Raw genomic sequence first — 27,829 nt, 5'->3', positions numbered from 1 at the left:
CTGTTGTTTGGCCAGAATGTTCTGGCAGCAATTAAAAGTTCATACCCATCACTGTTGTTTGTGGGTAAATTTACCTTTGCTAATTAAACCTAAGCTTTGGATTTCTTAAGGTTTTTTTTTGTTTTGTTTTGTTTTGAGTCTATAATCCTGTGGTGTTCCGAATGTTTTAAATGTCATTAGGGAAAAGGTACGTGATGTCTTGTGTAGTTTAAATGTGGGTGTGGCCTTACCTAGACTCATTTTGATTGGCAGGTTCTCTTTGCTGGCTGCCTCGACCAGTTGCCTCCTCACCTCCATCACTGCCTCCTTTTGCTTAGCAACCAGCATTGTCTCCCACAGCAACCGTGCAGTGGCAGATCTGTGGAAAACAGGCCAGGTAATAAGGGCTCACTTTTTTAATGCACATAACCCATAAATGCAAGAGCTAGAAGAGAAATAATGTATCATATGTAATACTCATAAATTAATATCACAAACCGCAGTGATTTTGAAACCAGTGTTTTGTTTTATTTGACTTATTTAGTACTTTTAAGAAACAAAACCATGTGTTGTGTGTGGAATTGGTGATGATTTGATTTGTCCCTAAGGGGTTGCAAAAGAGCTGCCCAAAAGAGGAGTTGCCCAAAGAACAAGATGATCTTTCACAACAGTGTCTCTCTATCCAACAATTTACTACTATTGGATGACAAAGAGCTAAGAATACCAAAAAGTGGTTACTGGTCAACTAAAAGCTGTTGCAACAGAGTTTGGGTTAACCTGGATTGATTTTTTTTTTTTACTCTAGAGCAGGGTTTCCTTGAGTTTCTGAAGGAAACTGCAGGGGGTTCGTGAGTTGATGAAAACCTAATACTGAATAAAAACTTAATTATCATGTAAAATAGTATTTAATGATTTGTGTTGTTTTTGTGTGTGTGTGTGTGTGTATGTGTGTTGTGGTAACCTTTTGGTTAGCATTCAGATCTTAAACTGCTGCACAAGCTATTTTGACTGTACATTGACAAGTCCATTCACACAGGATACATTATTACACTCGTAAACAGCTACACAATAAGGCTGGGTAAAATATCGATTTCTCGATTTTAATGGATTCTCATTTTTACGAAACAATATTGATTCTTAAATCCCAAGAATCGATTAGTCTAGCCTGTTTTTAGTTAAGGATAACTTAATAATCTCCTCAGTTTTAATATCAGTTTCAGATTGAAATAAAACTGATAAACATCCGATAGTATGTTGAAATAAACAGCACAACTTACCGAAATCTGTATCCTGTTTCATGTAATCGTTCAATCAGTGTTTCAACTGCGCAAAGACGTCATTATAACAGCTTGTAAACAACGTCATGTAACGCCACATTTACCTCAAAAAAAAAAAAAAAAAAACATATTCGCTGACCATAAACTCTTTAGTCAGCTACAAAAATAAACTCTAGAGAGGGGCATTTTGCGAAATATATGCACCATATAACATATTCGTGATAATTTTAACTGTTCTTTAATGTTTAATTTGTTTGAATAAGTCCATCAGGTTTTATGACAGCCACCATATGAATGTTTATATTTCGAAAAACGAACTGGAATAGGAATATAATTATGTAATTGTACCTTTATTATTATAAAAACTTGAGTGCAATTAAAATGTGTGTTTTTTTTTTTTGTTTGTTTGTTTGTTTTTTTTTTTTTTTACCCTTTAACTGTCACCCCCATTTTTGAACATAGATGTGAAAGTGCACTATAGTAGCCCTGTTGAAAAAAACAGCATATGCTGGTTAGGTAGGTTTTGATGCTGGTTTAAGCTGGTCCTTTGCTGGTTTATGCTAGTCCTTAGCTGGTTTATGCTGGTCCTTAGCTGGTTTATGCTGGTCCTTTGTTGGTTTGTGCTGTTCCTTATCTGGTTTATGCTGGTCCTTAGTTGGTTTATGCTGGTCCTTGACCAGCAACATGACCAGCTAAGGACCAGCATAAACCAGCAAAGGACCAGCTTAAACCAGCATCAAAACCTACCTAACCAGCTTCCCAGCATCAAAACATACCTACCAGCATATGCTGTTTTTTTCACCAGGGAGGGATGTGCGGTATACCGGTACTGGAAAAATACTGATATATATTTTATTTAAAACGGTTTGATACAATCATTTTGATCAATTTGGTATTTTATACGCTGCTGTTCCGAAGTTCACCTGTAGAATTGCTGCGAAACGGGAAAACATGACAACAGATGAAAGTCCATCAACGTGCTCGAAACTAGTAAATAACGACAACAGTGAAAGATGGCATTATTTTGCATACAAAACATGATAAAGATGAAAAAGCTGACCTGCACCTGTATGCAAGCTGTGCCACAGGAGGCAACACATCAAATCTTGCCAAGCATTTGACATTTGTCACTTGCTCAATCTGTTTATTAACGCAAATTTAGAGATTGACAGGTGAGTGCATCATTCATCATTCAGAAATTACGTTTCGATTAACGCACATACCTAAGATGGGATACACAGTAAACACGAAAGCTCAAATGCGCGTGACATGCCAGAACCAGTTTAGCTTTTGGTCAAATGATATTTGCACTTGCATTTCAAACAATCAAATATTAACTGAATTTGAATGAAGCATGAGTTTTGGTATATTAATTATCATTATTTTGAAGGGAATGTTTCAGCCGAGAGAGCGTGCGAGAGATTTATATTTAACGCTTTCTCTTTGGCTGAGTCTGAAATCTGAAAACAATCGGAGAGAGTGATTTTGAATACTTTGACTGTTAGAATAACACTTCACAGTAAAGCAGACTGTTAAAATTCATAAGGTAAGCAGGCACATAACAGCACTTATTAATCTAGGTCAATAATTAGTTATAAATGATAAATGAACTAATACACTTTTAGTATGTTAACATTACTTACTAAATTGTTTTCAATTCTCCTATCGATTTAGTATCAGTACAGATGTATCACATTCTGGTATCGTACCGAAGCCAAAATTATGGTATCGAGCCATCCCTATGCACTAGCCAAACTTAAATTGTTATAATTCATGAACAAATACATTTTCTAATATGATTTTGAAGTACCATTTCCATGGTAATACAATGTTAGACTTTAAAATAGCTTTTAAAGGGTGAATTTTGAGGTTTTAAACTTTCAATTGATATATAATTGATGATAATTTCTAAAACATGATAGGGGAAAAGGCAACGAAAAAAGCATTAGTTGAGAGATTTATTATTATTATACCTGATATCTGAATCGTAAGCTTGTGAATCAGAATCGAATCGTGAAATTTGTCAAAACGCAGCCCTACTACAACATACTGAAACAGAATGTAGGGGGTCTCAAAACCCACTAGTAAAAGTTGAACTTCTTGACATGGCATCTTAAAATCGTGGCACCCATGAAGCAATAACATCATAACAGCCAAAGATTAAATATGTGTTTACATAGAATACCAATTAAAACAGTGTAGATTGACACAAGAACATGTCCTTAGTGTTTCTGTCTCGCTTTGTTGACTATTTATCATTTTCAATCTCCTACCCATTCATCATCAGGAATAAACTGTTCTATCTTAAGTAACTGTACAATCATTATTCAGCAAGGGTTTCTTAAATGATCTCCTCTTATGACATGTGATAATGAGGCATCATCATTTTGTTCTTCATCACTGGCTCCTCCTCTTCCTGTTTTCAATCATCTCCTGGATTGTGTGTGCGTGTGTTCCGGCTTATGTGCTGCTTGTCATATTAATCAAGCAGTGGAAATTTCACACTAACTCTTGATGAGAGAATTGACAGAATGAAATGAAATCGTGGGGGGTGGACAGCCTGAGAAAACACTTCATGTAAATGAACAGAATTTCGAGAAAAAGACAAGAGAAGAAGACGGGTTAAAGACTGAGAAAGTGAGGGTGAAGAACATGAAACAAAGGACAGAAACTCCGAACGAGGGAGAGGGGAGACATACGAGGGCGAGCGACGGAGGGTGGGGGTGCTTTACTGACACTGAAACCAAATGTTAAACCTGCTTTGTTTTTCTTTTGCTCTTTTTGCTTTTCCTCTCTCCCTCTGTCTATTTCTCTCGCTCTTTCTAACAGTTGCCATGTGTTGGATCTCAGCTGTAATGTGTTCCAGACAGAGTTTTGGCAGTGCTAGAGAGAGGCCTGACTCCATTACTCCAAAAACGAGACAAAAAAGAGGGGGAACAAAAATGAGGAGGACAAAAGCCTACATCATAAACATGGGGCTTGTTGTTCTAAAGCACAGACTTGTGTCGGGAATTACTAGTGGAGGGACGGTACAAAAACATGGCAGATAACGCAAGAATGCAAACTGGCTCAGCAATCTGGAGATATGTGAAATGTGACAAAAAAATAAAAAAAGAGGGAAAACTGGAGAAAAATAAGATCACATGATGGGCTGGTCACACTTCCTTGCCGATTCTTGCGAAAGGAGGAAAAAAAGCATTCAACTTTTTTAACAGACTGTAAAAGCGAAGAATGCTGGCCCCATTGTGTTTTCAGATTACACTAGATTAAGCACCATGAAAGTAACCTAAAACAACAGAAGACAATATAATGAAGGTGTACACTACCAGTCAAAAGTCAGGACACACTTGAGGGAATTTATGTTTCTCATGAACTCAAAAACCTTTGCTTCTGAAGTCTTATGCTTAAATGCTTAAAATTAGTTTAAGTAAAAATAAGATAAAAATAAAATAAAATAAAATAAAATAAAACAAAAACATGAAATATATTAAATTAGTTTAGCCAGCTAAGAAAAAAAGAGAAATTTATTACATAAGTTTGCATAACAAACAAATAAACAAAAAACAATTACATTTAATTTAAATAAAATAATTTAATAAAATAGATGATTTTGCTTGGCTAAGCAAAACAAAAACAAAACAAGAAATATATTAAATAAGTTTGGCCAGCTAAGAAAAACATAACAAAAAAAAAAAAAAAAAAAATAAAATAAAATAAAATAAAATAAAATAAAATAAAATAAAATAAAATAAAATAAAATAAAATAAAACAGAAGAAAAATCAAACTCATCAAGTGAAGGAAAATTAGTCAACAAATGTCCAATAAAACTAAACAAACAAACAAAACAAAAAACAAATCTACAGAAAAAACAAATAGCATATGTTTAAAAATAAATAACAAAACAAAATAAAACAAAAAATACATTAAATGAGTTTGGCCAGCTAAGAAAAATAACACAAAAACCAAACGACAAGAAGTATATTAAATAAGTTTGATTTATTACATAATTTTCCACAACAAAACAACAAGAAATATAAAACAACACCAAGCTTAAATGAGTTTGCTTGGCTAAAACAAAACAAAAAACAAAAAGAAACATAAAAAGAAAAAAAAAGAAATATTTTAAATAAGTTGGTCAGCTAAGAAAAAACAAAGCAAAAACAATGCATTTGCCTGGCTAAGAAAAAAAACCCACAAGTAGTAAATTACGTATGACCAGTTAAAAAAAATAAAAATAAATAAAACAAACAAACAAACAAAAACACAAAATAAAATATAAAATAAAATAAAATAAAATAAAATAATAAGGGGGAAAAAACGGAACAAAAACCAAATTAATCAATTTCATTGGCAAGTGAAAGAAAATAAGCCAATCAATGTCCAACATGAGAACTCCTACAAAAGCTAAACTATAAGATAGTTTTGACATGTTCTGCTCCCATACATTCCCATACTTTTTTTTGTAAATTCATAGTTTGGATGTGAAATATAAGAATAAAATTGACTAGGTTTTGAGTGGTAGTATATTCAGACTATAACAAGGCATCTTAAAGAGACCATTAATGGCCCAGTAGATGTTCAACAACCTTCAGCGAGCCCAAATCTTTGAAACCCGGTCAAGTATATGTTTTTAAGTTAGGTAGTGTGTCCGGTGAAATGAGGCTGAACTGATTTTGCATGACATAAACAGATGCACACATAGTCAGCGTAGTTTACATGCCAGAGTTAAGACTGGACCCTCTCTGTGTGCATGTGTATGTAAACTCGGCGTGTATTCCAGGAAGACGAGGGGTCCACTTGGAATGTTTCAGAGGGGCAACATGGTTCCAATTTACCCCAAAACCCCCCCCCCTTCTGTACTCCACTTCTCTCCTGCAGTGTTCCCCAAGCTCCATGTCCTGACAAAGGGGGTTCAGTGAGTTTGTATATGAGCGTTTGCGCTGCATTAGTACTCTAACCTATGGAGGGCAGTGTTGGTCTGCAAAGACAAAATATTTATTACCCATTCCCGCTATAACCTCCTTACACCGTCCATTGCGTATGTGTGTGTGTGTGTGTGTGGTAGGGGAAGTTCAGGGTTCCTGGAAACACATGACTGAGCACTTAAGAATGGACTTCATCTGACTAAGTGTGCCTGATACCACGCACAGACACCAAATTGCATCCAAAATGGTTCCAAAATGTGATTGTCAACAATAAGATGCTGTTTCTCAATGTTACGGGTGTGTCGTAATGTAACACGCACTTTAAACAAACCAAAAATCAGCAGCATTCAATCCAGGTCAGTTATTCTTCAATCACGCCCACTTTCAGGACTAATGACACGATGCACACATATGCTTGCGCACACAAGAAGACCTGGCAGATGCTCCACGGGAGAGGTGTGTGTATTTTCCGCGCTCATTACAATCTGTAACAGGACTCTGAGAGAAATAAACAAAACTAAAATAAGAAACAAAAGCAAGCAGAAACCTTGATTCATCATCAGAGAAACGAGAACGCACACACAGTCCAGGTTTTTTTTTCCTGTCAGGGAAGAGCAAAGAAAATTGGAGTGCGAAAAGTTTCTTAAATCTGAAAAGTACCTCCAAAGCGAGCCTGCCATTTCACTTCAAAGACAAATGTCACCCGTTTCTTAAAGAGATTGGAGAATGACTGTTATGTAAGCATCATTTAGCGAAGTATGGGAGGTGGCAAATAAAGAAACTTTAATAAATTAGGTTGTTTCTAGCTTTTAGATCCATAGAGAATGAGATTATGTAATTGGCGGTTTTCATTGATAACCGCAGCTGAATATTTCATCTTTTGGCTTGGTTTGATGTGTGCTTTTAACAGGTATTTTTGTGAGCCCAGTGTGATCTAGTCATAGAACTGCTTCTCTGTTGCAATTATTATTCAGGTTTCAACATCACCAATTATTTTAGTGTGATTTAAAGTTTTTGTATAACATATAAATATATATAAGAATATAAAAGTTAGTTTTATATATTGTGCACACCACCATTTAAAAAGTTTGTGTTCAGAAAGACCTTATGCTTATCTTATGCTTACTAAATTTGCATTTACTTAATCAAAAATACAGTCAAAAACAGTAGTTTTATTAGTGCTCGATTTATTTCTGCTCAAAAAACTATTATTATTTATTTATTGGAAACTGTTATACATTTGTTCAGGATTTGTTGATCAATAGAAAGAATAGCATTTATTTGAAATAGAAATCTTTTGTAACATTATAAATGTATTTACTGTCACTTTTGAACAATTTAGCAAGCATCCTTGCTGAAAAGTGTGTACCTGACCCTAAACATTTGAATGAAAGAAAAATCTAAACATATATACATAAATGTAAGCAGTAACTATATTTACTATTTAATTAGTTCAATTAAATTTAGAGACTTTTTAGTGGCTATGAACTCTCTTAATAAAATAAAATAAAATAAAATAAAATAAAATAAAATAAAATAAAATAAAATAAAATAAAAAAATGAAATGAAATGAAATGAAATGAAACGAAACGAAATGAAATGAAATGAAATAAAATAAAATAATGCTTGGCTAAGAAAAACAAAACAGAAAAGAAACAACAAGAAATATATGACATAAGTTTGACCAGCTAAAAAAAAACAAACAAAACAAAAAACACACAACACAAAACTGAAAAAAATACAAGAAAAATATTAAATGAGTTTGGCCAGCTAAGAAAAAGAAAACAAAACAACAATAAATATATTACATGAGTTTGAACAGCTAAACAATAAAAAACATAAAACAAACAAACAAACAAAAAACTTTTGGTCAGCTAAGAAAAACAAAAACAAAACAAAAATAAATGAGTTTGCTTGGCTAAGAAAAACAAAACAAAACAAAGACATATATTAAATATTAAATATATAAATGAGCTGGCCAGCTAAAACAAACAAACAAAAAAAAAAAAACCAATAAAACCCCAAAAACCCAAAACAACAAAGTGTAGTACATAAGTTTGATTTATTTTATTTATTTATTATCAAAGCTTTTTTTTTTGTTTGTTTTCAAACTGTTGTATATTTGATTCTTTGATCGATATACAGAACAGCATTTATTTGAGAAATAATTTTTCAGTAACATTATAAATGTCTTTACTGTCACTTTTTTAACAATTGAATGAGTCCTTGTAAAAAAAAGTATTCATTTCAAATAGATAAATAAATCATTAAGAAAAACCTCCTGACCCTAAACAGTTTAATGTAATAAAATTATAAATATATATGCATAAATTTAAGTAGTAACTATATTTACTGTTTAATTGGTTCAATTAAATTCACAGACATTTTTAGAGGCTATCATCTCTCTTCATAAAGATAAGCATCGTTCTGCTAAAACCTTTAAGATAAAAACGCAACACACATAAAAGCAACATCCTGTTACATAAATCTAAAAAAGACTGGCACACACAAACTCACAAAAACACACATCGCAAATCTCTCTCATCTGTGGCTCATTTTGTTTCATGTGAGACTCCCTGAGTGGAAGATAAATCCCAGAGAGCAGACACTAACCTTTAACACACAATGAATGGGAGCACAGTCACAGGTTCAGGAGCAGCTGCTGGTGCACTCACAGCCCGCTGGGGGTTTAGAGTTTCTGCATGTATCAATACTGCATGTCTTCATCTCATTTAAATCTACTTATTCCTTCAGCTCCATTTCAAATAGATTGACTTGACAATCAGGACAGCCAGAGGAAAGGAGATGAGACGAAAAGGAGGGAAAAAATCAGAAGAGAAGAGAAGAGAAGAGAAGAGAAGAGAAGAGAAGAGAAGAGAAGAGAAGAGAAGAGAAGAGAGGAGAAGAGAGGAGAAGAGAAGAGAAGAGAAGAGAAGAGAAGAGAAGAGAAGAGAAGAGACAACAAGAACAGAGAAGAGGAGAGAGAGAAGATGAGGAGACAAACCAAGATAAGAAGAAATGAGAAGAGAGACACAAAATGAGAAGACAAACTGAGATGATGGAGGAGATGGAACAAGTGAAAAAAGGACAAACAAACTGAGACAACTACAGCAGAACGGAGGACCAGAGATGAGACAAAAGACGAGGAAACAATCCAAGATGAGAAGAAATGTGAAGAGAAGAAACAAGATAAGAAGACACAAACTGAGATTAGGAGGAGATAAGAAGAGGAGACACAAGATGAGAAGACGAACTGAGATGAAAAGAAGAGACGGAGATGATATGAGAGAAGAAAAGAGAGTGAAAAGATGAGACCCAAACCGATATGAAAAGAAATAATATAAGGAGACACAAAATGAGACAACACAAACTGAGATGATGAAGGAGACAGAACAAATGAGAATAGGACAAACAAACTGAGACAACTCAAACAGAACATAGGACAAGACAGGAGACAAAAGATGAGGAAACAAACCAAGATAAGATGAGAAGAGGTGGGACAAGATAAGGAGACACAAACTGAGAAGAAGAACATGAGACGGAGACAAGATGACATGAAAAGGAGAAGAGAGGGGAGAAAAGATGAGGAGACACACAATTAGAAGACACACAATGAGATGAGAAGGAGATGAGATGGAGAAAACATAAATAGAGAACAGAGGACAGGAAAGATGATGAGACCCAAACCAAGATGAGAAGAAATGAAATGAGGAGACACAAGATGAGAAGACACAAACTGAGATAAGAAGACGAGACACAAATTGAAATGAGAAGGAGATGATATGGAGATATCATAAGATCATAAGAAAAGATGATGAAACCCAAAACATAATGAGAGGAAATGAGAAAGGGAGACACAAAATGAGAGGACACCAACTGAAATAATGCAGGAGACAGAATAAATGAGAAGAGGACAGACAAACTGAGACAACTAGAGCAGACCAGATGACAAGAGAGGAGACAAAAGATGTGGAAACAATCTAAGATAAGAAATGAGATAAGGATAGACAAGGAAACTGAGATGAGAAGAAGAAAAGAGGGGAGAAAAGATAATGAAACACACATTTAGAAATTACAAAATGAGATGAGAAGGAGATGAGATGGAGAAAACATAAGAAGGAGAACAGAGGAGAGAAAAGATGATGAGACTCAAAGATTAAAAAAAGTGAGGAGACACAAAATGAGAGGACATAAACTGAGATGATGGAGGAGACAGGACAAATGAGAAGAGGACAGACAAATTGAGACAAGTAAAGCATTTAGAAGTCACAAAATGAGATGAGAAGGAGATGAGATGGAGAAAACATAAGAAGGAGAACAGAGGAGAGAAAAGATGATGAGACTCAAGGAGACACAAAATGAGAGGACACAAACTGAGATAAGAAGATGATGAGATGGAGATGAGATAAGAAGGAAAAGAGAGGGGAGAAAAGATGAGGAGACACACAATTAGAAGACACCAAATAAGATGAGAATGAAATTAGAATATAAAAAATATAAGAAGGAGAATACAGAGAAAAGATGATGACAGATTAGAAGAAGTGAGGAGACAAAAACGAGAGGACACAAACTGAGATGACGGAGGAGACAGGACAAATGAGAAGAGGACATTCAAATTGAGAACTAAAGCAAAACAGAGGACCAGAGAGGAGACAAAAGATGAGGAAACAAACCAAGATAAGAAGAAATGAGGAGAGAGGAGACAAGACAAGGAGACACAAACTGAGATGAGAAGGAGATGGAGAAAACATATAAGGAGAACATAGAGAAAAGATGATGAGACAGGACAAATGAGAAGAAGAAGACAAACTGAGACCGATATTAGAAGAAATGAGAAGAAAAAAGACAAGATGGAGACACAAACTGAGATGAGAAGACAAGATCAGAAGGACAAAAGACGGGAAAAATATGAGATACACAATTAGAAATCACAAAATGAGATGAGGAGGAGATGAGATGGACAAAACATAACAAGGAGAACACAGGAGAGAAAAGATGATGAGAACCAAACCAATATGAGAAGAAATAAGAAGAGGAGACATAAGGTGAGAATACAAACTGAGATGTGTCAATCACACACATAAAACTAGTGGGAGGGATATAGCAGGGCCTAAAGCGAGAGTAAACAATATGATCAGTCAGCAAAGACTCAAGTACTCAATGCTAAGAATGACAAATGACGAGGTCAGTCTTTTTAACCGCCAATGAAATATTGTGTGATATATGTGTCTTCTCTCTAGTGCTGTTTTCTCACAGTGCAGTGTGGTCCATTTCTTTCCCCTCTACACACACACACACACACACGTACTACCACATTCATGACGAACGATATCCTGAGCAGCTCTAGTACAGCATACGGGTTTAATGCTGGCTGAACTGGGCACACAGTTGGGTAGACGGTAGTAAAACATAGGGTAGAAGTGTGGAGGGTGTGTCACACACCCTTACATAAACAAGGACATAGTTGAAGTGTCCCACACACACAAAATCAAAGCACCACCGCTCTACCGCAGTGCCAAGAACAACCTATTACACCAGCCTGACTGGAACACACCTGACCACACACACACAAACTTTGAGTCCAAAAACAGATTCTTGGCCAATTGCAATTGTCTATTTGTATTACTGCAGCGGGAAATAAAGAAATTAGACAGGTTGGTTGATGTTGCAGTAGAGCAGAGCGTGAAACAGTCCTCCTTTAGCTAACCAAATGTGAAGTCCTGAAATCTGCTATAACCGAAATTTCACACACAGCACAATCCATCCCACTAGAGACTGCATATGCTACCATTTCGAAGAACATAAATTTATGTCCTTAGTAAAGTATTTCAAACCCAATGTACCAAAACACCAGACACGGCTTTCATTACAAAGAATCTCACATTTCTCCCACAACCACACTAAAAACACAGAGAGATCAGACCTGAATAGGAGCAGTGTACAACCAGACTGTTATGAAAAGTCGGGCTTCGCACAGGCGAGGAAGAGGAAGTCTCCTATCAGCAGCCTCAAGACGGCCGCCTAAAATGACCACCCATAACAACACTAAATCCAGCGACCCTGAAACAGAGCCTACAATTATAAAGGGAAACACCATACAATAAAGAGGGCAAAATTAGCAAGACAGCCCACAATTAGGATCTTAAAATAAAACCTTTCATAAATATTTTTCAGAGCCTATAGATATAGCTGGGCTAGAATAACACAATGCAGCCAATTACATTCACCTGAGAGGACAAGAACAACGCCAATATCAGCACTGCAGGGCTGGGCCACAAAAACCCAGTCAGAACCATTATTATTAGCGGTGTTTGCTAAGGCAAACATCCCTGTTAGTATTGCTCACTCAGTAGGGTTACAGACTGAACACACTCCACTTCACTTATGGACTCCACTTCTGTTCTAAATGATGTGTTTTCTACATAGGAAAAAAGCAACCTAGGCTCACAAAAAAATTATGCCTGTGGCTTTGTGCAAAATATTATGTCGATTTTTGTATCACACATTTAAAGTGAAATGTCCAGTGTGTGCATCTACTTTTATCTAAGAGAGATTGTGAATGTGAAAACATTCATTGTTGTATATATTGTGGCAGTTCAGAAAGGAAATGTCTGGTGAGAAGCACTAATAGGTTAATGCTCTACTGAGTTTCAAAATAATGCAGTTCCGATACTAAACCCCACCCCAAACCTAACCAATAATGTTCACAAAAGAAAACATGGTAGAAAAAAAAGCATTTGCTAAAGCAACCTACTGTCTACTGTAACTTGTGTTTCACTGAATGTGTACCAGAGTGCTGAATATCATAAGTGCACTGCTGTACCAGGTGAGTTACCGAGCAAGTTTACTACATCAGAAAAGTCATACATATAGAGCTGGTTATGTAAAGCAGACATTAAAATGTATTTTGATGTTACAGTATTGTGCAAGGATCCATGCAAAAGGCAATAATATGCCCCAAAATTTGTGCGAAATCGAATGAAGTTTGTTGTTGTTTTACTGATACTAGTGTTCATTTCAGATGAAAACTGTAGTAAAATGAATGTATAGATACTGTATGCTTTTGGAGTTCTAAGGCAAAGTAAGCTGCTAAAGTTTAGTGTGTAACGCAACCTGTACCATTTGTACCAGGTGAGTCACCAAGCAAATTTACTACACCAGAAACATCATACATATAGTGCTAGTTATATAATGTAAACATCAAAATGTATTTTGAGGTCATAGTATTGTGCAAGGATCCACTCAGAAAGACTTTAATCAATAATCTTCCCCAAAATTTGTGTGAAAATGAATGAAGGTTGTTGCTGTTTTACTGACACTAGTGTTAATTTCAGATGGAAACTGTAGAAGGTATGTAGATATGGTTTTGGAGTTCTGCAAAGATACCGTGCCTATAGAAACCTTTACATTTTGTCACATTACACCCTGGGAAATAAAATAAATTAAGTCTAACTTTTTTGAGTTGCATGTACACACTATAACCCTCATCAATTAAAGGGGTCATCGGATGCCCATTTTCCATAAGTTGATATGATTCTTTAGGTCTTAATGAAAAGTCTATAATATACTTTGGTTAAAAATTCTCAATGGAAATGTAAAACAACACCGTGTTTACCTTGTCAAAATGAGGTCTGCAAAAATCAGCCGATTCTGATGGATTGTTCCTTTAAATGCAAATGAGCTCTGCTCGCCCCGCCCCCTCTTCCCTCTGTTTACTTTATCCGCGAACCTTGCTAACTAGTGTGTCACAGTGTGTGCATGTGACAACTATCTCCCAAGCTTTACACAAAACGAAAGAAGCCTGTCCTAAAAAAGTGTCCCATTCAGTCTTGTTTCCGCTATGCAAAAACACATTTGGAAGAGTCTGGAATACCTTCTGTCAAAAGGTGCTATGGTCTGATGAGACCAAAATTGACCAAAACTCCAATCGCTATGTTTGGCGAAAAGCAAACACATCACACCACCCAAAACACACCATACCTACTATGAAGCATGGTGGTGGAAGCATTACGTTGTGGAGGTGTTTCTCTTTAGCTGGGACTTGGTGATAGGTCAGGATTGAAGGGAAAATGGATGCTGCCAAGTACATCCAAATTCTTGAGGAAAACCTGCATCCCTCACCTTCCAACAGGACAATGACCCTGAACATACTGCCAAAACAACAAAGAAATAGCTTAAGGATAAGAAGGTGAATGTCCTTGAGTGGCTAAGTCAGAGCTCTGACTTAATCGAAAATCTGTGGATGGATCTGAAGAGAGCAGTCCATTGCCACTCACCACAGAATTTGACTGAACTTGAGCAATTCTGCAAGGAAGAATGGGCAAATATTCCCCATTCAAGGTGTGCAAAGCTAGTACAGACATACCTAAAAAGACTGATGGCTAATTAAAGCAAAAGATGGCTCTATGAAGTATTAAATCAAGGGGCTGATGACTTTTCCAACCCTGTTATTCTACTTTACTAGTTTGCAGAACTGTTGTGATTTTTCTTTCATTGGTGTGATGTTGTAAGACCAAAATTGTAAATGAAGCTGGAAAAGTTATTCGAAAGGGGATTGATTTCAGGCTGTATGACCAATAGAGTAAATATTTCAAAGGGGCATAATGAATTTCTATATGCACTGTAGGTAGGGGGTGATATTTTTTTTTAATGTTTAGTGTGTAACTCACCCTGTACCATTTGTGCTGCAGACATGAATGATACATCAAATAGTGCAGGGTGTTGAGATCTACTATTTTCTATTTTTAAGGATTAGACTTTTTTTATGGGGTTTATGCGTTTATTTGATAGGACAGTTGACAGCAGACAGGAAAGCAAGGACCTCGAGAAGGGAATCAAACTCAGGTCGCCGGCAGCACAGCTGCGCTATGTGTCGGCACACTAACCAATGGGCTATCGATGCAGACAGGATTAGACTTACAATTTAAATCTGGTGGTTGATAAAACAACAAAAAGAGCCAATAGACCTATCTTGAGGCCAGAATATTAAAGAGACTTGTGCACAACAAGCATGCTCTATTGATTTTAGCCAGTAAGCAAACACCCCAAACATTCTAGCAAAGAGCTAAAAAGGTTTGAACACCTTACAGGCTTGAAAATAAAGGCTACAATTTGAACCAAAAGCCTGAGGAACGTATTAAAACATTTAATTTTGCAGTTCTTTAGAAATCCACTCAAGCTACTGCAGGTTTATGTACTCAAGCTACTGTCTTCATCTGTCCATCCAAATATACAAGAGATAATGTCAAATTGAAAATTTAAAGGGTTAAATCCACTTCCGTCTTCTGAAACGTGGTGCACAAAATCTGTAAATCTGTAGTCTGATTAACATGTATGCATGCTGGACAAAACCTAGCTACCATTACAAAAAACGGTCTGGTGCGATTTTATTCTGACATTTTTTAAAAAGACAGATTATTTTAGTTCTGACTATTCTGTTCAGATATAGAAATGAACTTTTAAAGTGCATATAATCCAATTAATTTTGCCAGCCAAGCATCACTAATATTTTTCCCAAGAAAACTACGTAGGAAGCTGTAGAGAATGACACTGAAGCATTAACCTATTTGTGTTTAGATGATCTGTCTGATATGTGCATATTCTTTGACCCAGAATATTAGACTGGCAAAACTCAGTCAGAAATGAATGACTTAGTTGGCATTATACAACTGTCTCAAGAGACGTTTAAGGACATTAAGAGTCTAGGGAGTAGAGTTGCTCTCTTGAGGATCAGCTGGGCCCTGTCAGAATGCATCAAAAGCTTTGATATTTGCCTCGAGCCTGTCTAGACTCTGCTAAACAAACCCTAGGCTTGTGACTCGCTTCCATGCTGAGCTAAAGCTAGAAATCCCCACGCTCACATTGAACGGATTTGACTGCGTGGAACTGGACCGGTTCTCCTCCACTGAGTCCTGGAGCTCCAGCCGAGAATAAGCTGGCCTGAAATAAAGGGAACCAGTGTAGATACTGAGAAGGTGGGTAAAATAAATGCTTTTTTACCCTGGAACCTAAATTAGAAACATAAGGCAGTTGAAAAACACTGAACATGACATTCTAGTGAATACTAAAACTACACGCAGCAAAACAAAAACATTCTCTCATGAACAAACAACCATTACTCAGTTAATGTGCACATCATGTCATGACAGAATGACAGAATGAGCACATACTGAGGTAATTAGCACACACGCCTACACAAGTACTAACAGATAATTGAAAACAACACTACAAGACAAAAACTGATATCTCAAAGCAGTCTACATTGCACAAACACTCTAAAAGCACACATGATTTTCTGGCAAGATCACTGTCAGTAAAAGTACTGTTTTTTACAGAAACTGACCAGCTATATATATTATTTATAAAAAGCAAACTTTTGTTGTTTTTTTTTAATATATGAATCATTCTGGCACAATTTGAGAAGGAAAATAAGTGAAAGAACAATAAAATCTGTCTAAATCTGTTAGTGAGCACTTCTCCTTTGCCGAGATAATCCATCCACCTCACAGGTGTGGCATATTAAGATGTTGATTAGACAGCATGATTATTACACAGATGTGCCTTAGGCTGGCCACAATAAATGGTATCTCTGTGCATTCAAAATGCCATCAACAAAATGCACCTGTGTTCGTTGTCCATAACATACGCCTGCCCATACCATAACCCCACCGCCACCATGGGCCACTCAATCCACAACGCTGACATCAGCAAACCGCTCACCCACACTACGCCATACAAACTGTCAGCCATCTGCCCTGTACAGTGAAAACCGGGATTCATCCGTAAAGAGAACACCTCTCTAATGTGCCAGATGTTATCGAATGTAGGCATTTGCCCACTCAAGTCGGTTACGACGACAGACTGGAGTCAGGTCGAGACCCCGATGAGGAACATTCAATTCACAGGCAGCAGCTCTGATGGACACTCCTGCAGTCAGCATGCCAATTGCACGCTCCCTTTAAGACTTGTAACATCTGTGGCATTGTGCTGTGTGATAAAACTGCACATTTTAGAGTGGCCTTTTATTGTGGCCAGCCTAAGGCACACCTGTGCAATAATCATGCTGTCTAACCAGCATCTTGATATGCCACACCTGTGAGGTGGATGGATTATCTCGGCAAAGGAGAAGTGCTCACTAACACAGATTTAGACAGATATGTAAACAATATTTGAGAGAAATAGGCCTTTTGTGTACATAGAAAAAGTCTTAGATCTTTGAGTTCAGCTCAAGAAAAATGGGGGCAAAAACAAAAGTGTTGCATTTATAATTCTGGTCAGTGTAATATAATATAATATAATATAATATAATATAATATAATATAAAAGTGCTGTCAAACGATTAATCGTAATTGCATCCAAAGTAAAAGTTTTTCTTTACATAATATATGTGTGCATGTTGTGTATATTTATTTTGAATATATAAATACAGACACACATGCATTAATATATTTAAGAAAAATATATTATGTTTATATATATATATATACATATGTAAATACATGGAAATATTGCTGTATGTGTGTGTATTTATATATACATAATATACACAGTATACACGTTAACAAAAACTTTTATTTGGGATGCGATTAATTGCAATAATATATATATATATAATATAATATAATATAATATAATATAATATAATATAATATAATATAATAAAAGTGCTGTCAAACGATTAATCGTGATTAATCGCATCCCATAAAAAGTTTTTATTTAAATAATATATGCGTGTGCTGTGTATATTTATTCTGTATATATAAATACACAGACATGCATGTATATATTTAAAAAATATATATTGTTTATATATTAAATATATTTATATATAATAAATAAGACTATAAATATATACATGTAAATATTTTCAAAATATATATATATATATACTGTATGTGTGCATTTATATATACATGATAATATAAATATACACAACAGACACACATATTACGTAAATAAAAAGTTTATTTTCGGGATTAATCATGATCAATCGTTTGAAAGCACTAAATACAATATAATAATAATATAATATAATATAATATAATAGTGATTTGATTTGTAAAACTGACAGAAGGAAAGTTCTGTAAAGTTTGTTAATATAACGCTGATAAACCAAAGTAAGATCAAGTGGATCTGTGGATACCCTACTGTAGTTATTCCATATTCAACATTTTAAAAACCTCCATGGATTATGTGCTCCACATATAGAATGGCTTATATACAGCGACAAATAATTCTAGAGCGTCAGGTACACACCACCTCATTTCTGCATTTGGAAGCACGTTCAGGCTTATTTAGGCCCGGAGCATATTCTTTATAGTCCTTAAGAGAAGTATGCCGCCTGTCAGATGAGCCCCTGTTTCACGCTGCTCTAGTCAAGCACATGATCAACCAAGTAAAAGACATTTTCGCATAAGGCCAAGTTTATTTGCATAAACTTAATACACATCTCATTGAAATATAGGAATCTCTTCAGTGGTTTTGTGTTGACCAATTAATGTTTTAGAAAAGATTCAGAGAAGGTCAGAAAAATGGTTGTGTAAAGCTAAATTCTGACTGTTCTTGCTGTAAAAAACATTGGCTATCATTATAAGTGGCCCTCAAGCAACAATAAAATGTTACAAACGTGGGAAGTATGGGCCTTTTAAAACACAACACAATGGAAACCAATTCCAAACCCTGTTAAATACGCACTTTTGCACACAGAAGGCTCTTCAAACGGAGACTTGTCCTTTTCAGTCTCCATGCCATCTGGCTAACAGTGAGCTCTTGTATATTTACATGGAGGTCTCCAGTGTGTGTTTGTACTCAGCACTGCGGTGCTACTGTAACCATCTAATGGTGGTGAAGGGATGTGGTCTTGGAATATGCCATGTATGTGCATTTGTGCATGAACTGTATAGGTAAAAAAGCAGATTTGATGCTCTTAACAACAGTGATTGAACAAGGTTGGAGCCCACAGTGGAGACAAGACTAATCTGGCAGCTTTGCTGGCACAAAATGTATAAGGTGAAACTGGTTTACTCTTTGATATATCTCATAAAGAAGTGCCTATCCCTCTGAAGCAGAATTTTTTCCGCAAGCAAATGTGCTCTCTGAATCCTTGCCTGATGAGATCTGGAAAGAAAACAGACATACGAAACAAGTTCCTCTTTTAACAAACCCTCACGTCTAACATGTGGTTTAGACCTAATGTGTTGTAAACAGCAATTGGGTTTCCATGCTAATGCCATTTGACTTCCAGATGAAGTAGGTTTAATTTTGACATAGCTGCTTGCTTAAAAAAATAAAAAATCTTGTATCAAGAGAATATTGTCAATATACAATGATTCACCACAAAATCATCTGCCAAAAAGGGTATATGGTGTCAATTACGCCAAACATTTTAATAGTTGATGTTTTCACTCAAGACTGAGTTCAACCAAAGTGCAATACATTTAGCAAAAAATTCCCATCCAAAAAAGCATGACTGGGTTCATTTAGAAAAAATATTATTTTCCACTGAGACAATAAGTGAGTTCACCAAAAGTTGTGTTAAAACAAGTGAGAAGCATGACAATATCACACAGAATAGCACAAATTTGGGGTCATTCATTACCACATCCCGCCTCAAGGAAATGACATCGGCAGAAACTCTAGCAAAGCCGTTTAGTTATTCAAATACACACATTTGTGATGACTAAAGAAATTGTGGTTCTCTATTAAAAATACTTGGCTGGGCATCGTTCCTGTGCCAACATATGTGCAACCAAGTCTCATGGTTTCCTCAGATTTTTTCCACCTTGAACAGAAAGACTTTGAGAACAGCCATGATTATGCAATATATTTCTCCAATCCTTTACCAGAACTGAGGTTTTTGGTCAAAACCAAACAGCAGCAGAGACATTCCCCTTGGATCAGTGATGACAAAACCATAAGACAGATGGGGCAAGAAATCTGATGTGTAAATGCAGCTTTATAGAGCTGCTGTGGTCTATTATTTCTTTAGTAATTATAAAAGAGAAGATAATGAATTCTGAAGTACTCTTTGTTCTATTGCCTGTTATGTTTACTTTTTCTTCATTTTAATAGTGTCTGTTTACTTGCCATTTTTGAAGCTATAATTTCATTTTGTATGTGTGTGCATATTTATTTATATTTAGCCTATTTACCTTTGCTAGCTATACAAAGTATATCATAATTTTAAATTAATTTCTGATGTAGAACGTCCATCTCTCTTAGTTCATCGTCTGCATATTAAGGTTCAAACAAGTAAGGCCAAGCAAAAAAAGGAAAGTCATCCTCTCTGTCGAAAACTTTTACAAAGTTTACGAAGACGTTTTATGTACAGCGTGCGTCGTCTTCTACTTGTAAACAAAGCACATCTAGGTTCTGTGTCAGAATGCATTGTGGTAAACTTTTGTGTATGTGGCATCGAAGACCGACACGGAAGAGAAGAAATTGTTGATTAAAATTGTTATTTTTGTTTTCTTTGCACACTAAACATATTCTCGTAGCTTCATAACATTACGGTTGAACCACTGATGTCACATGGACTATTTTAACAACGCCCTTACTACTTTTCTGGGCCTTGAATGTGGTTGTTGCGTTGCTCTCTATGCAGAGTCAGAAAGCTCTCGGATTTTATCAAAAATATTTTAATTTGTGTTCTGAAGGTAAACAAAGGTCTTATGGGTTTGGAACGACATGAGGGTGACAGAATTTTAATTTTTGGGTGAACTATCCCTTTAAATGAGTGAATATTACAACCAGTCCAAAGATGCAATACATTTTAAAACATATTGATAATTACAATAATGCATAACTTTAAAAATGGAATAGAGTTGTAAATTCCACCACAGTGTAAACATGATCTCATTGCATGTTCATTGTCTGGGCTTTACAATTGTGCTTTTGCTTTTTCTGAACTGACCTTAGTTTTTGAGCTAAATAAATTAAATTTATGATATCATGTTTGCATGCCAGAACAGTGTAAATGCTCTTACTGGTTCTGTGCCAAGCAGCCTGGTGCCAAGATGCCCTCAGCTGTCTGCTTCAGGTGTGTGAGCTCTAGCATGTCCACCTGAACGTCAGTCACATGACCTGGCAACTGTGGCAACACGGAAAGAATTTTCTCAACCAGATTGTCACCATGGTGGCCAACAGCTCCTAGAGAACAGGCAAAAGAGAAGCAGAGAAAAAAGTAAACGAAAGGACATAGATTTATGAGTTAAACTGTTATATGCCACCATATTAAGACAAAAACTAAAACTAAAATAAAAAAAAATTCATATATATATATATATATATATATATATAAAACTAATCACAGTACATAAAGACTAAATCACTGAATCACAGTACATAAAGACAAATGTTTAGTATAATAAATTTTGTAGGGGGAAATTAAAAAATGCAAATGAGGCATTATCTAATAAAACTTTGTTAAAATTTGAATACATTTCCAGACCAGAACATTAGATAAAAGCTCAAAACTCTTATTTCATTTTGCCGACAAATTAGAGTTTTTTCAGAGGGAATTTTGGGTATCTCTTTGTATCATGCCATAAATCACAAAATCCTTTCAACAGCCAGGAAAAAAAAAGAATATTATTCAGCATATTTTAGGAATAACATACTATCAGGTGAATGTTATAAGATAATCTCCTCTGTAAAGTCTCAAAATTAACCAGTGCATTAAAAAAATGGTTTTCACTGTATTGTCTTGACTTTAAGGGATAGTTCACCTAAAAATGAAAATTACTCACCTTCATTTCCATCCAAACCTGAAAGACCTTATGAAGCTACGAGAATACTTTTTGTTGCGCAAAAAAGTTTAGTTTTTTAAAAAAAAAAAGCTTAATAAAATTACAGAACACTTTCGACGGAGGGTCAATCAAAGAGCTTTTGGATTTCATCAAAATATCTTAATTTGTGTTCCCGAAGATGAACAAAGGTCTGACGGGTTTGGAACGACATGAGGGTGAGTAACTAATGACAGAATTTTCATGTTTGGATGAACTATCCCTTTAAGTACTAATGATTCAATATATACAGTATTCAGACCACACCTGTAAGATCAAGAGATCTGTCAATAAACACTATTGATGCTTTATTGGGGGCTGACTTCCTCCTGTTTTTGGCCTGTGGATGACTGGCCAGCTCCCCTGCGATCAGACGGCTTATCGGACCCACAGAATAGCTCTCTTCACGAGTACTGATGAACTCAAACAGGGCGTTGAGGGCCGATGCGAGAGATTTAATCTGAATCTGTAACTCAGGTGGGAGAGAGTGCATATCCACATCCATCAGACTCCCGAATCGTCTTTTCTCCGGCCTCTTCTCATTGATGGCCTCAAGATCCACTTCCAATAAAGGGAAGAGATCAGAGAAAGCAGGCAAAAGATGGAGCTGCTGTGTCAGAGGGGCAAAGACCACAGGGACATGCATGACCTCAGCGGTATAGTTCATATCACCCATCCACTCACACAGTTTCTCTTCAAACTGCTCGAACACCGGGTTCCCCTCCAACTCAGTGGTCACATTATTCGCAAGCAGGTGAATGGAGTGAGGAACAGTTGTGAAAACCACGCAGTACTGGAAGTGACTGAGGGAAATGATGTCTTTGATAATGTCTGCGGTTCTACCTTTCAGAACGGTGCTGACCACAAACACAGCTTTGGGTTCATTCTGTCCACCTGCTTCAAAGCTTGAGAATTGTTTGATGTTTCGAGCTCCAGCCTCAAACAGAAGCGCAGCTCCTCCGTTCCAGTGCAAACTCTCCGAGCACCGATCGTCCATGAAAACAACAGCCTTTTTTACCTTTGACAGCACTTTTTCCCACGTCTGTCCGGGGAAACACATGAAACCGTCTGTGGGCAACATATTTCCACAATGCTGGCGTTTTATATTGAGACGAAAGAAAGCAACAGCAGAACTGTCAAACAGACACCATTCAAAACAAACCCATGTGAGTCTCTCGAAGGTGACGTGGCGCAGAGGCGTCGCGATAATTATGCGTCATAGTGTAACTATCAGCTGGGAGTTTTGAAAAGTCCAGTATTGTATAATATGTGACCCTGGACCACAAAACCAGTCATAAGGGTCAATCCTTTGAAATTTATATTTATACAACATAAGAAAGCTGAATAAATAAGCTTTTAACTGATGTGTGGTTTGTTAGGATAGAAACATCGCCTCTGAGAAAATCGCCTTTACAGTTGTCCAAATGAAGTTCTTTGCAATGCATATTACTAAACAAAAATTAGGTTTTGGTATATTTACAATAGGAAATTTACAAAATATCTTCATGGAAATGTACTTAATATCCTAATTATTTTTGGCATAAAAGAAAAATCGATAATTTTGACCCATACAATGTATTGTTGGCTATTGCAACAAATATACCCGCTACTTATGACTAGTTTTGTGGTCCAGGGTGACATATAAATCTAAGGGAAAATACTTTATTTACACTTTAACATATTTAAAAATAGGTCACTATTCATTATGTAGCAGCAACAATACAAAGCAAATAAATAAATAAATAAACACACTAAACGAGAGTACTTTTTTCTTTTTCTTTGCTGTTACTATTACGTAGGTTATATCTCAGTTTTTGATTTGATGTAAATTATATTTAACTTTGATTTTATATTTATTTTTATTGTACGAATCAAGTAAACGACTTGTCTGTTATCATAAATAAATAAATAAATTTGGACCCAAATTTACAAATGTACGCTCCATGTCAGAATATTAAAATTTGCACAAAAAATAAATAAAAATAATTTAGCATGTAGGTTAGCAAATAAAGAAATGGGTAAATAAATAAATTATTAAATAAATATTGAAGCAAGAAAACAAATACATTTTAAAGTAAGAGACAAGCAAATATTGCCTTTAAATAAATAAATAAAAGATTAAATAAATATTGAAGGAAGAAAATGCCTAACCCCCAACCCCCCATTCATTTATTTATTTATTTATTTTATATATTTGTTTTACTTTCTTCCTTGTATTATTTTTATATTTTGTCCTCTGTTGTTGTTGATATTGTTATAGTTATGTTATTGTTATACATTTATATATATATATAAAAAAAAAAAAAAAAAAAAAAAGATTCTGAACTTCCTGCGTGTCTCGCACACGTGCGCGTGCAGTGAGATGTGTCTCTTTGGTAACGCGCACCTGCTACACCAACACGCGGCGTGTCACTGTGACAGCTGTGACGGTAAACCCTGAAACTATTATCACACTACGCAAAGTTACTTTGTCGAACTCGGCGAATCACTGAGTTAAACCGACCCTCTTATCTCAAAGCAAAAGCGCAAAACCCCGGAGGTGATCATGTCCGCGAGAGAGTTAGAGAAAACAGCTGATGAGAGCGCTGATGACGAGACCGACTGGCTTTATGGAGGTGAGAAATAAACGATCTGATGATCCAACTTTAAAACTGTCTGAAGTGATTCAGGAAGGCAAATGAAGCGTCCTCGTGAGATGAATAAGCACCAGAATCAACATCTACCAAAACCAAAAGCACACGTTTCGAAGCAGGGATCTGACCCTAAGTTTATTGCATCAGAGACCGTTATTTATCCAGCTGCATGCGTTTCATAACATTTACTTTCAAATCAACCCTTACAGAGAACATATGGTATAAATACATGTACACGCACCTAACATAACATTATGTAGTAAGTGCTGCTGCATTAAAAGCAGCTGATCAAAGCTGGACAGATCTTTTAAAAATCATATTCAGGGTATTGTTTGTTTTGTGTGTGTTTCAGTATCAAATATGGCAGAGGACATGACAGATACTGTATTATGTCCAAGAAGAAAAATCAGTATAATGTATTGTAGAGTTGACATACTGAATATCAAGTTTAAGTCGTCTTTAAATTGATACATTTATAAAGTTTTGTAAGAGGTATACATTTATAGTAATCTAGTGCAGTTAATATTACCGAAACACAGTAATATTTAATTTAATAAGAAGGGTTATATTGACCTGTTAAGATATTGCTTACATCTTCTTTGTAAATATATTTTTGTTCTATTTTATTAAAAAGTTTTCAGAGATAAATCAATAACAATTACAATTTTAATAATATTTCAAGTGTGATTTATGAGATTTTTTTCTATTTTGAATCCAATTTTATATTGGTAAAAGACAAAAAGTTGATCATACTGATTTCAAACTTAAGGATTCATTAGTTTGAATGTACATTGAACCAAACACATTATCATAACATTCTTAGCTGATAATTCAGTATACTTTTGACAAAAAAATTGAATTTTTCAGTAGTGACTGCACGTTATCAGTAGTAATAGTAATGTTTTGGTAGCGGCCACATCACATAGAATTTTAACTTGCATATTAAAACACTACTAAAACATACTAAAATACAAAAAATTTGCTTAACTGTACTAAAATTGTTTATTTTCCCCAAATAAAGCAGTATGTGTTCCCTTTTGTCAGTACCGAAACACTGATGACATGTTTCGGTCGTGACTGTTATCGTAGTAACAATTTTATGGGATAACACCCAAAAACACTATGATGTCACTACCAAAACTTCGCCAAATGTTTCAGTCGTGACTGTTTCAGTGACAATTTTAGATACTTTTGAACCTAGTTCAAAGATGCTAATCAGCACATGGTTAGCGAGCACAGTTCTGAACAGTTGTACACATAAAAACTAAATGTTATAAAATAACTCCCAATAAAGTGTGTTTAATTGGAAAAATGGTGTTCGGTAGTGACATTCTTCAAAGTTCCACACAAATTTTTCATACTTTTGAACACATTTACCTCAAAATGATGATCTACTCACCATGTAGATATGAGAAAGAGTGACACATAAATATTTCCTAATCATAAATGTAGGGGTGTAGTTAAAATCTGTTTTAGCCAATGGACTAAAACATATACTGTTTCGGTTGTAACATGAAAATGTGGGACACATTTTTAGATGAAGTTTCATAATATACAAAGAAAATATAAAATAAATATTTGAACTTCAATTAAAAAAAAAAAAATTAAAGATATTTTTAAGAACAACAATGGAATAAAATGCAAAAAGTAAGTTAAAGTTCAAATTTAGCTGTTAGGGTTCAGGACAGCTACCTCCCAATTGCAAGTACTCACTAAATTATGATTTCATATATATTAAGCTAACTGATATTTTAAATATTATTGTGGGTTTCAGTAGATAATAAAAGGATCCTTGTATACATCTAAGATTTGAATACTTAAATACTTTTTGAATGTGTTTTTGGGCCCATATAATAACAGTCAGGATTTATTTATTTATTTATTTATTATTTTTTTAATGAAACAGTTTGCTGAACCTTTAGACAAAATATTTGTAAACATTTGTTTGCTTTTTTTCCACTGATCAATGAGATCAATAACAATATCACAGATATTCAAATGCTTAGTTTAATGATCAAAGCTCTGTAGTTTTTATAAATTTGTAATGCAATGCAATACAGCGATGTGAAGTGGAAACTAGTTTCTGTACTGAAACAGTTACTTTTTTATTTTAGAAAAATCATGTTAAAATGGTGGTATTGAATATGATACATTGGGTTTTTGTGGAACATTTATTTGTTTGTATAGGGTTAAAACAACTAGAGCAACAACAATAAACTTCTCTATAACTTCTCTATAAACTTCAATAAACTGTCTGTTTCCATGTGAAAGCAAATCTTGTGCTAATCTTGACTTCTTTATCTTAAATAGATAACAGTTTTGAGGAAGAAGAAACAACAGAAAAGGAAGTGTTCAGGTGAGTGTGACCAAAAAATGTTTTCAGCTGTTGTTGAGTTTCCAATGAGAAACTCGATGAATAGAACTTGGATAATAGTTTTTACATTTTAATGTTTTAGCATCTTTTTTTTTTTTTAAATCTAAGTCTTTATGAATGGATGTTTATCCAAACTTTTGTAGACTGCACATTTCACAACTGCATAGAAAAAGGCAGAAATATAGAGTAAAAACTTGTTCCAAGACCTTTGGATTAATTATTGCAGTATTTTGTTGGCATCTTGTGTAGCTTTAATCAGGCAGTTGATTTATTAATCTTCAAAATGTCTCTTTTCCTTTTTTTAAGGAATTTGAATCAGCTTTTCCTCACATTTGATTTCATTTGCATTTACAAATGTGCTTCATCAGCATTTACTCTAATACATGTCCCCCAACACAAACACACTCACATTAACATTTAAACTCTCTGCCGTTTTGGGATTTTCTGCTCCTGGCAATGTCAGAAACTTTCAGGTCACTTTAGCCCCGGCAGCTTTTGCATTTGAAATGAGAGTTTACAAGACCTAATGGTGTGCCGACTCAGAACGAGAGGGACTGACACATTTATTTCCTGTTAGGGCAAGTAGCTTTGTACAAATGAAGCGTGTACATTTAATGCCCGTTTCACCATTTCGTAATGACCATGCGCGCACATTAGCGGTATGTGACACGTCTTTGCCGATAGACCTCTTTGCAAAAATGCTCCGAAAGCGTATCAAGCCACGCGTGTCTGATGAAACTCTTTGGACGCTTGTTAAACTCAGCGTTGGATGTGCAGAGGGCTAATACAGTATAAGCTTCTCTTATGTGCTCACTGGAGTAGGAATGAGAAGGAATATTAACCATTGTTTTATTCCTC

At 35.3% G+C, this 27,829-nt stretch overlaps 2 protein-coding genes across 4 annotated transcripts in view; one reads left to right on the top strand and one right to left on the bottom strand.

Annotated features, from left to right (window-relative positions):
- scfd2 (sec1 family domain containing 2) overlaps positions 1-23,161 on the bottom strand; it is a 162,469-nt gene extending 139,308 nt beyond the window's left edge. Inside the window, exons 1-3 of the mRNA XM_051138752.1 lie at positions 22,232-23,161; positions 21,167-21,329; positions 231-358 (exon numbers count right to left, since the gene is read on the bottom strand). Coding sequence (XP_050994709.1) covers positions 231-358; positions 21,167-21,329; positions 22,232-23,045 — 1,105 coding nt within the window. The 5' untranslated portion in view covers positions 23,046-23,161. The remainder of the gene's footprint in view (positions 1-230; positions 359-21,166; positions 21,330-22,231) is intronic.
- Positions 23,162-24,338: 1,177 nt separating this feature from the next.
- The window catches only part of fip1l1a (FIP1 like 1a (S. cerevisiae)), a 73,109-nt gene continuing 69,618 nt past the window's right edge, over positions 24,339-27,829 (top strand). For 2 of the 3 annotated variants that reach the window (XM_051138585.1, XM_051138586.1), the window contains exons 1-2: positions 24,341-24,579; positions 26,908-26,953. In XM_051138585.1, the coding sequence (XP_050994542.1) occupies positions 24,510-24,579; positions 26,908-26,953 (116 nt within the window). In that variant the 5' untranslated portion in view covers positions 24,341-24,509. Of the gene's footprint in view, positions 24,580-26,907; positions 26,954-27,829 lie in introns of all 3 variants that reach the window. The other variant, XM_051138584.1, reaches the window with a different exon arrangement.

The sequence above is a fragment of the Labeo rohita genome, chromosome 20 (genome assembly GCF_022985175.1).
Source record: "Labeo rohita strain BAU-BD-2019 chromosome 20, IGBB_LRoh.1.0, whole genome shotgun sequence".
NCBI lineage: Eukaryota > Metazoa > Chordata > Actinopteri > Cypriniformes > Cyprinidae > Labeo > Labeo rohita.
The sequence above is the reverse complement of the archived record's forward strand: the minus strand, read 5'-3'. Positions and strand labels throughout refer to the sequence as shown.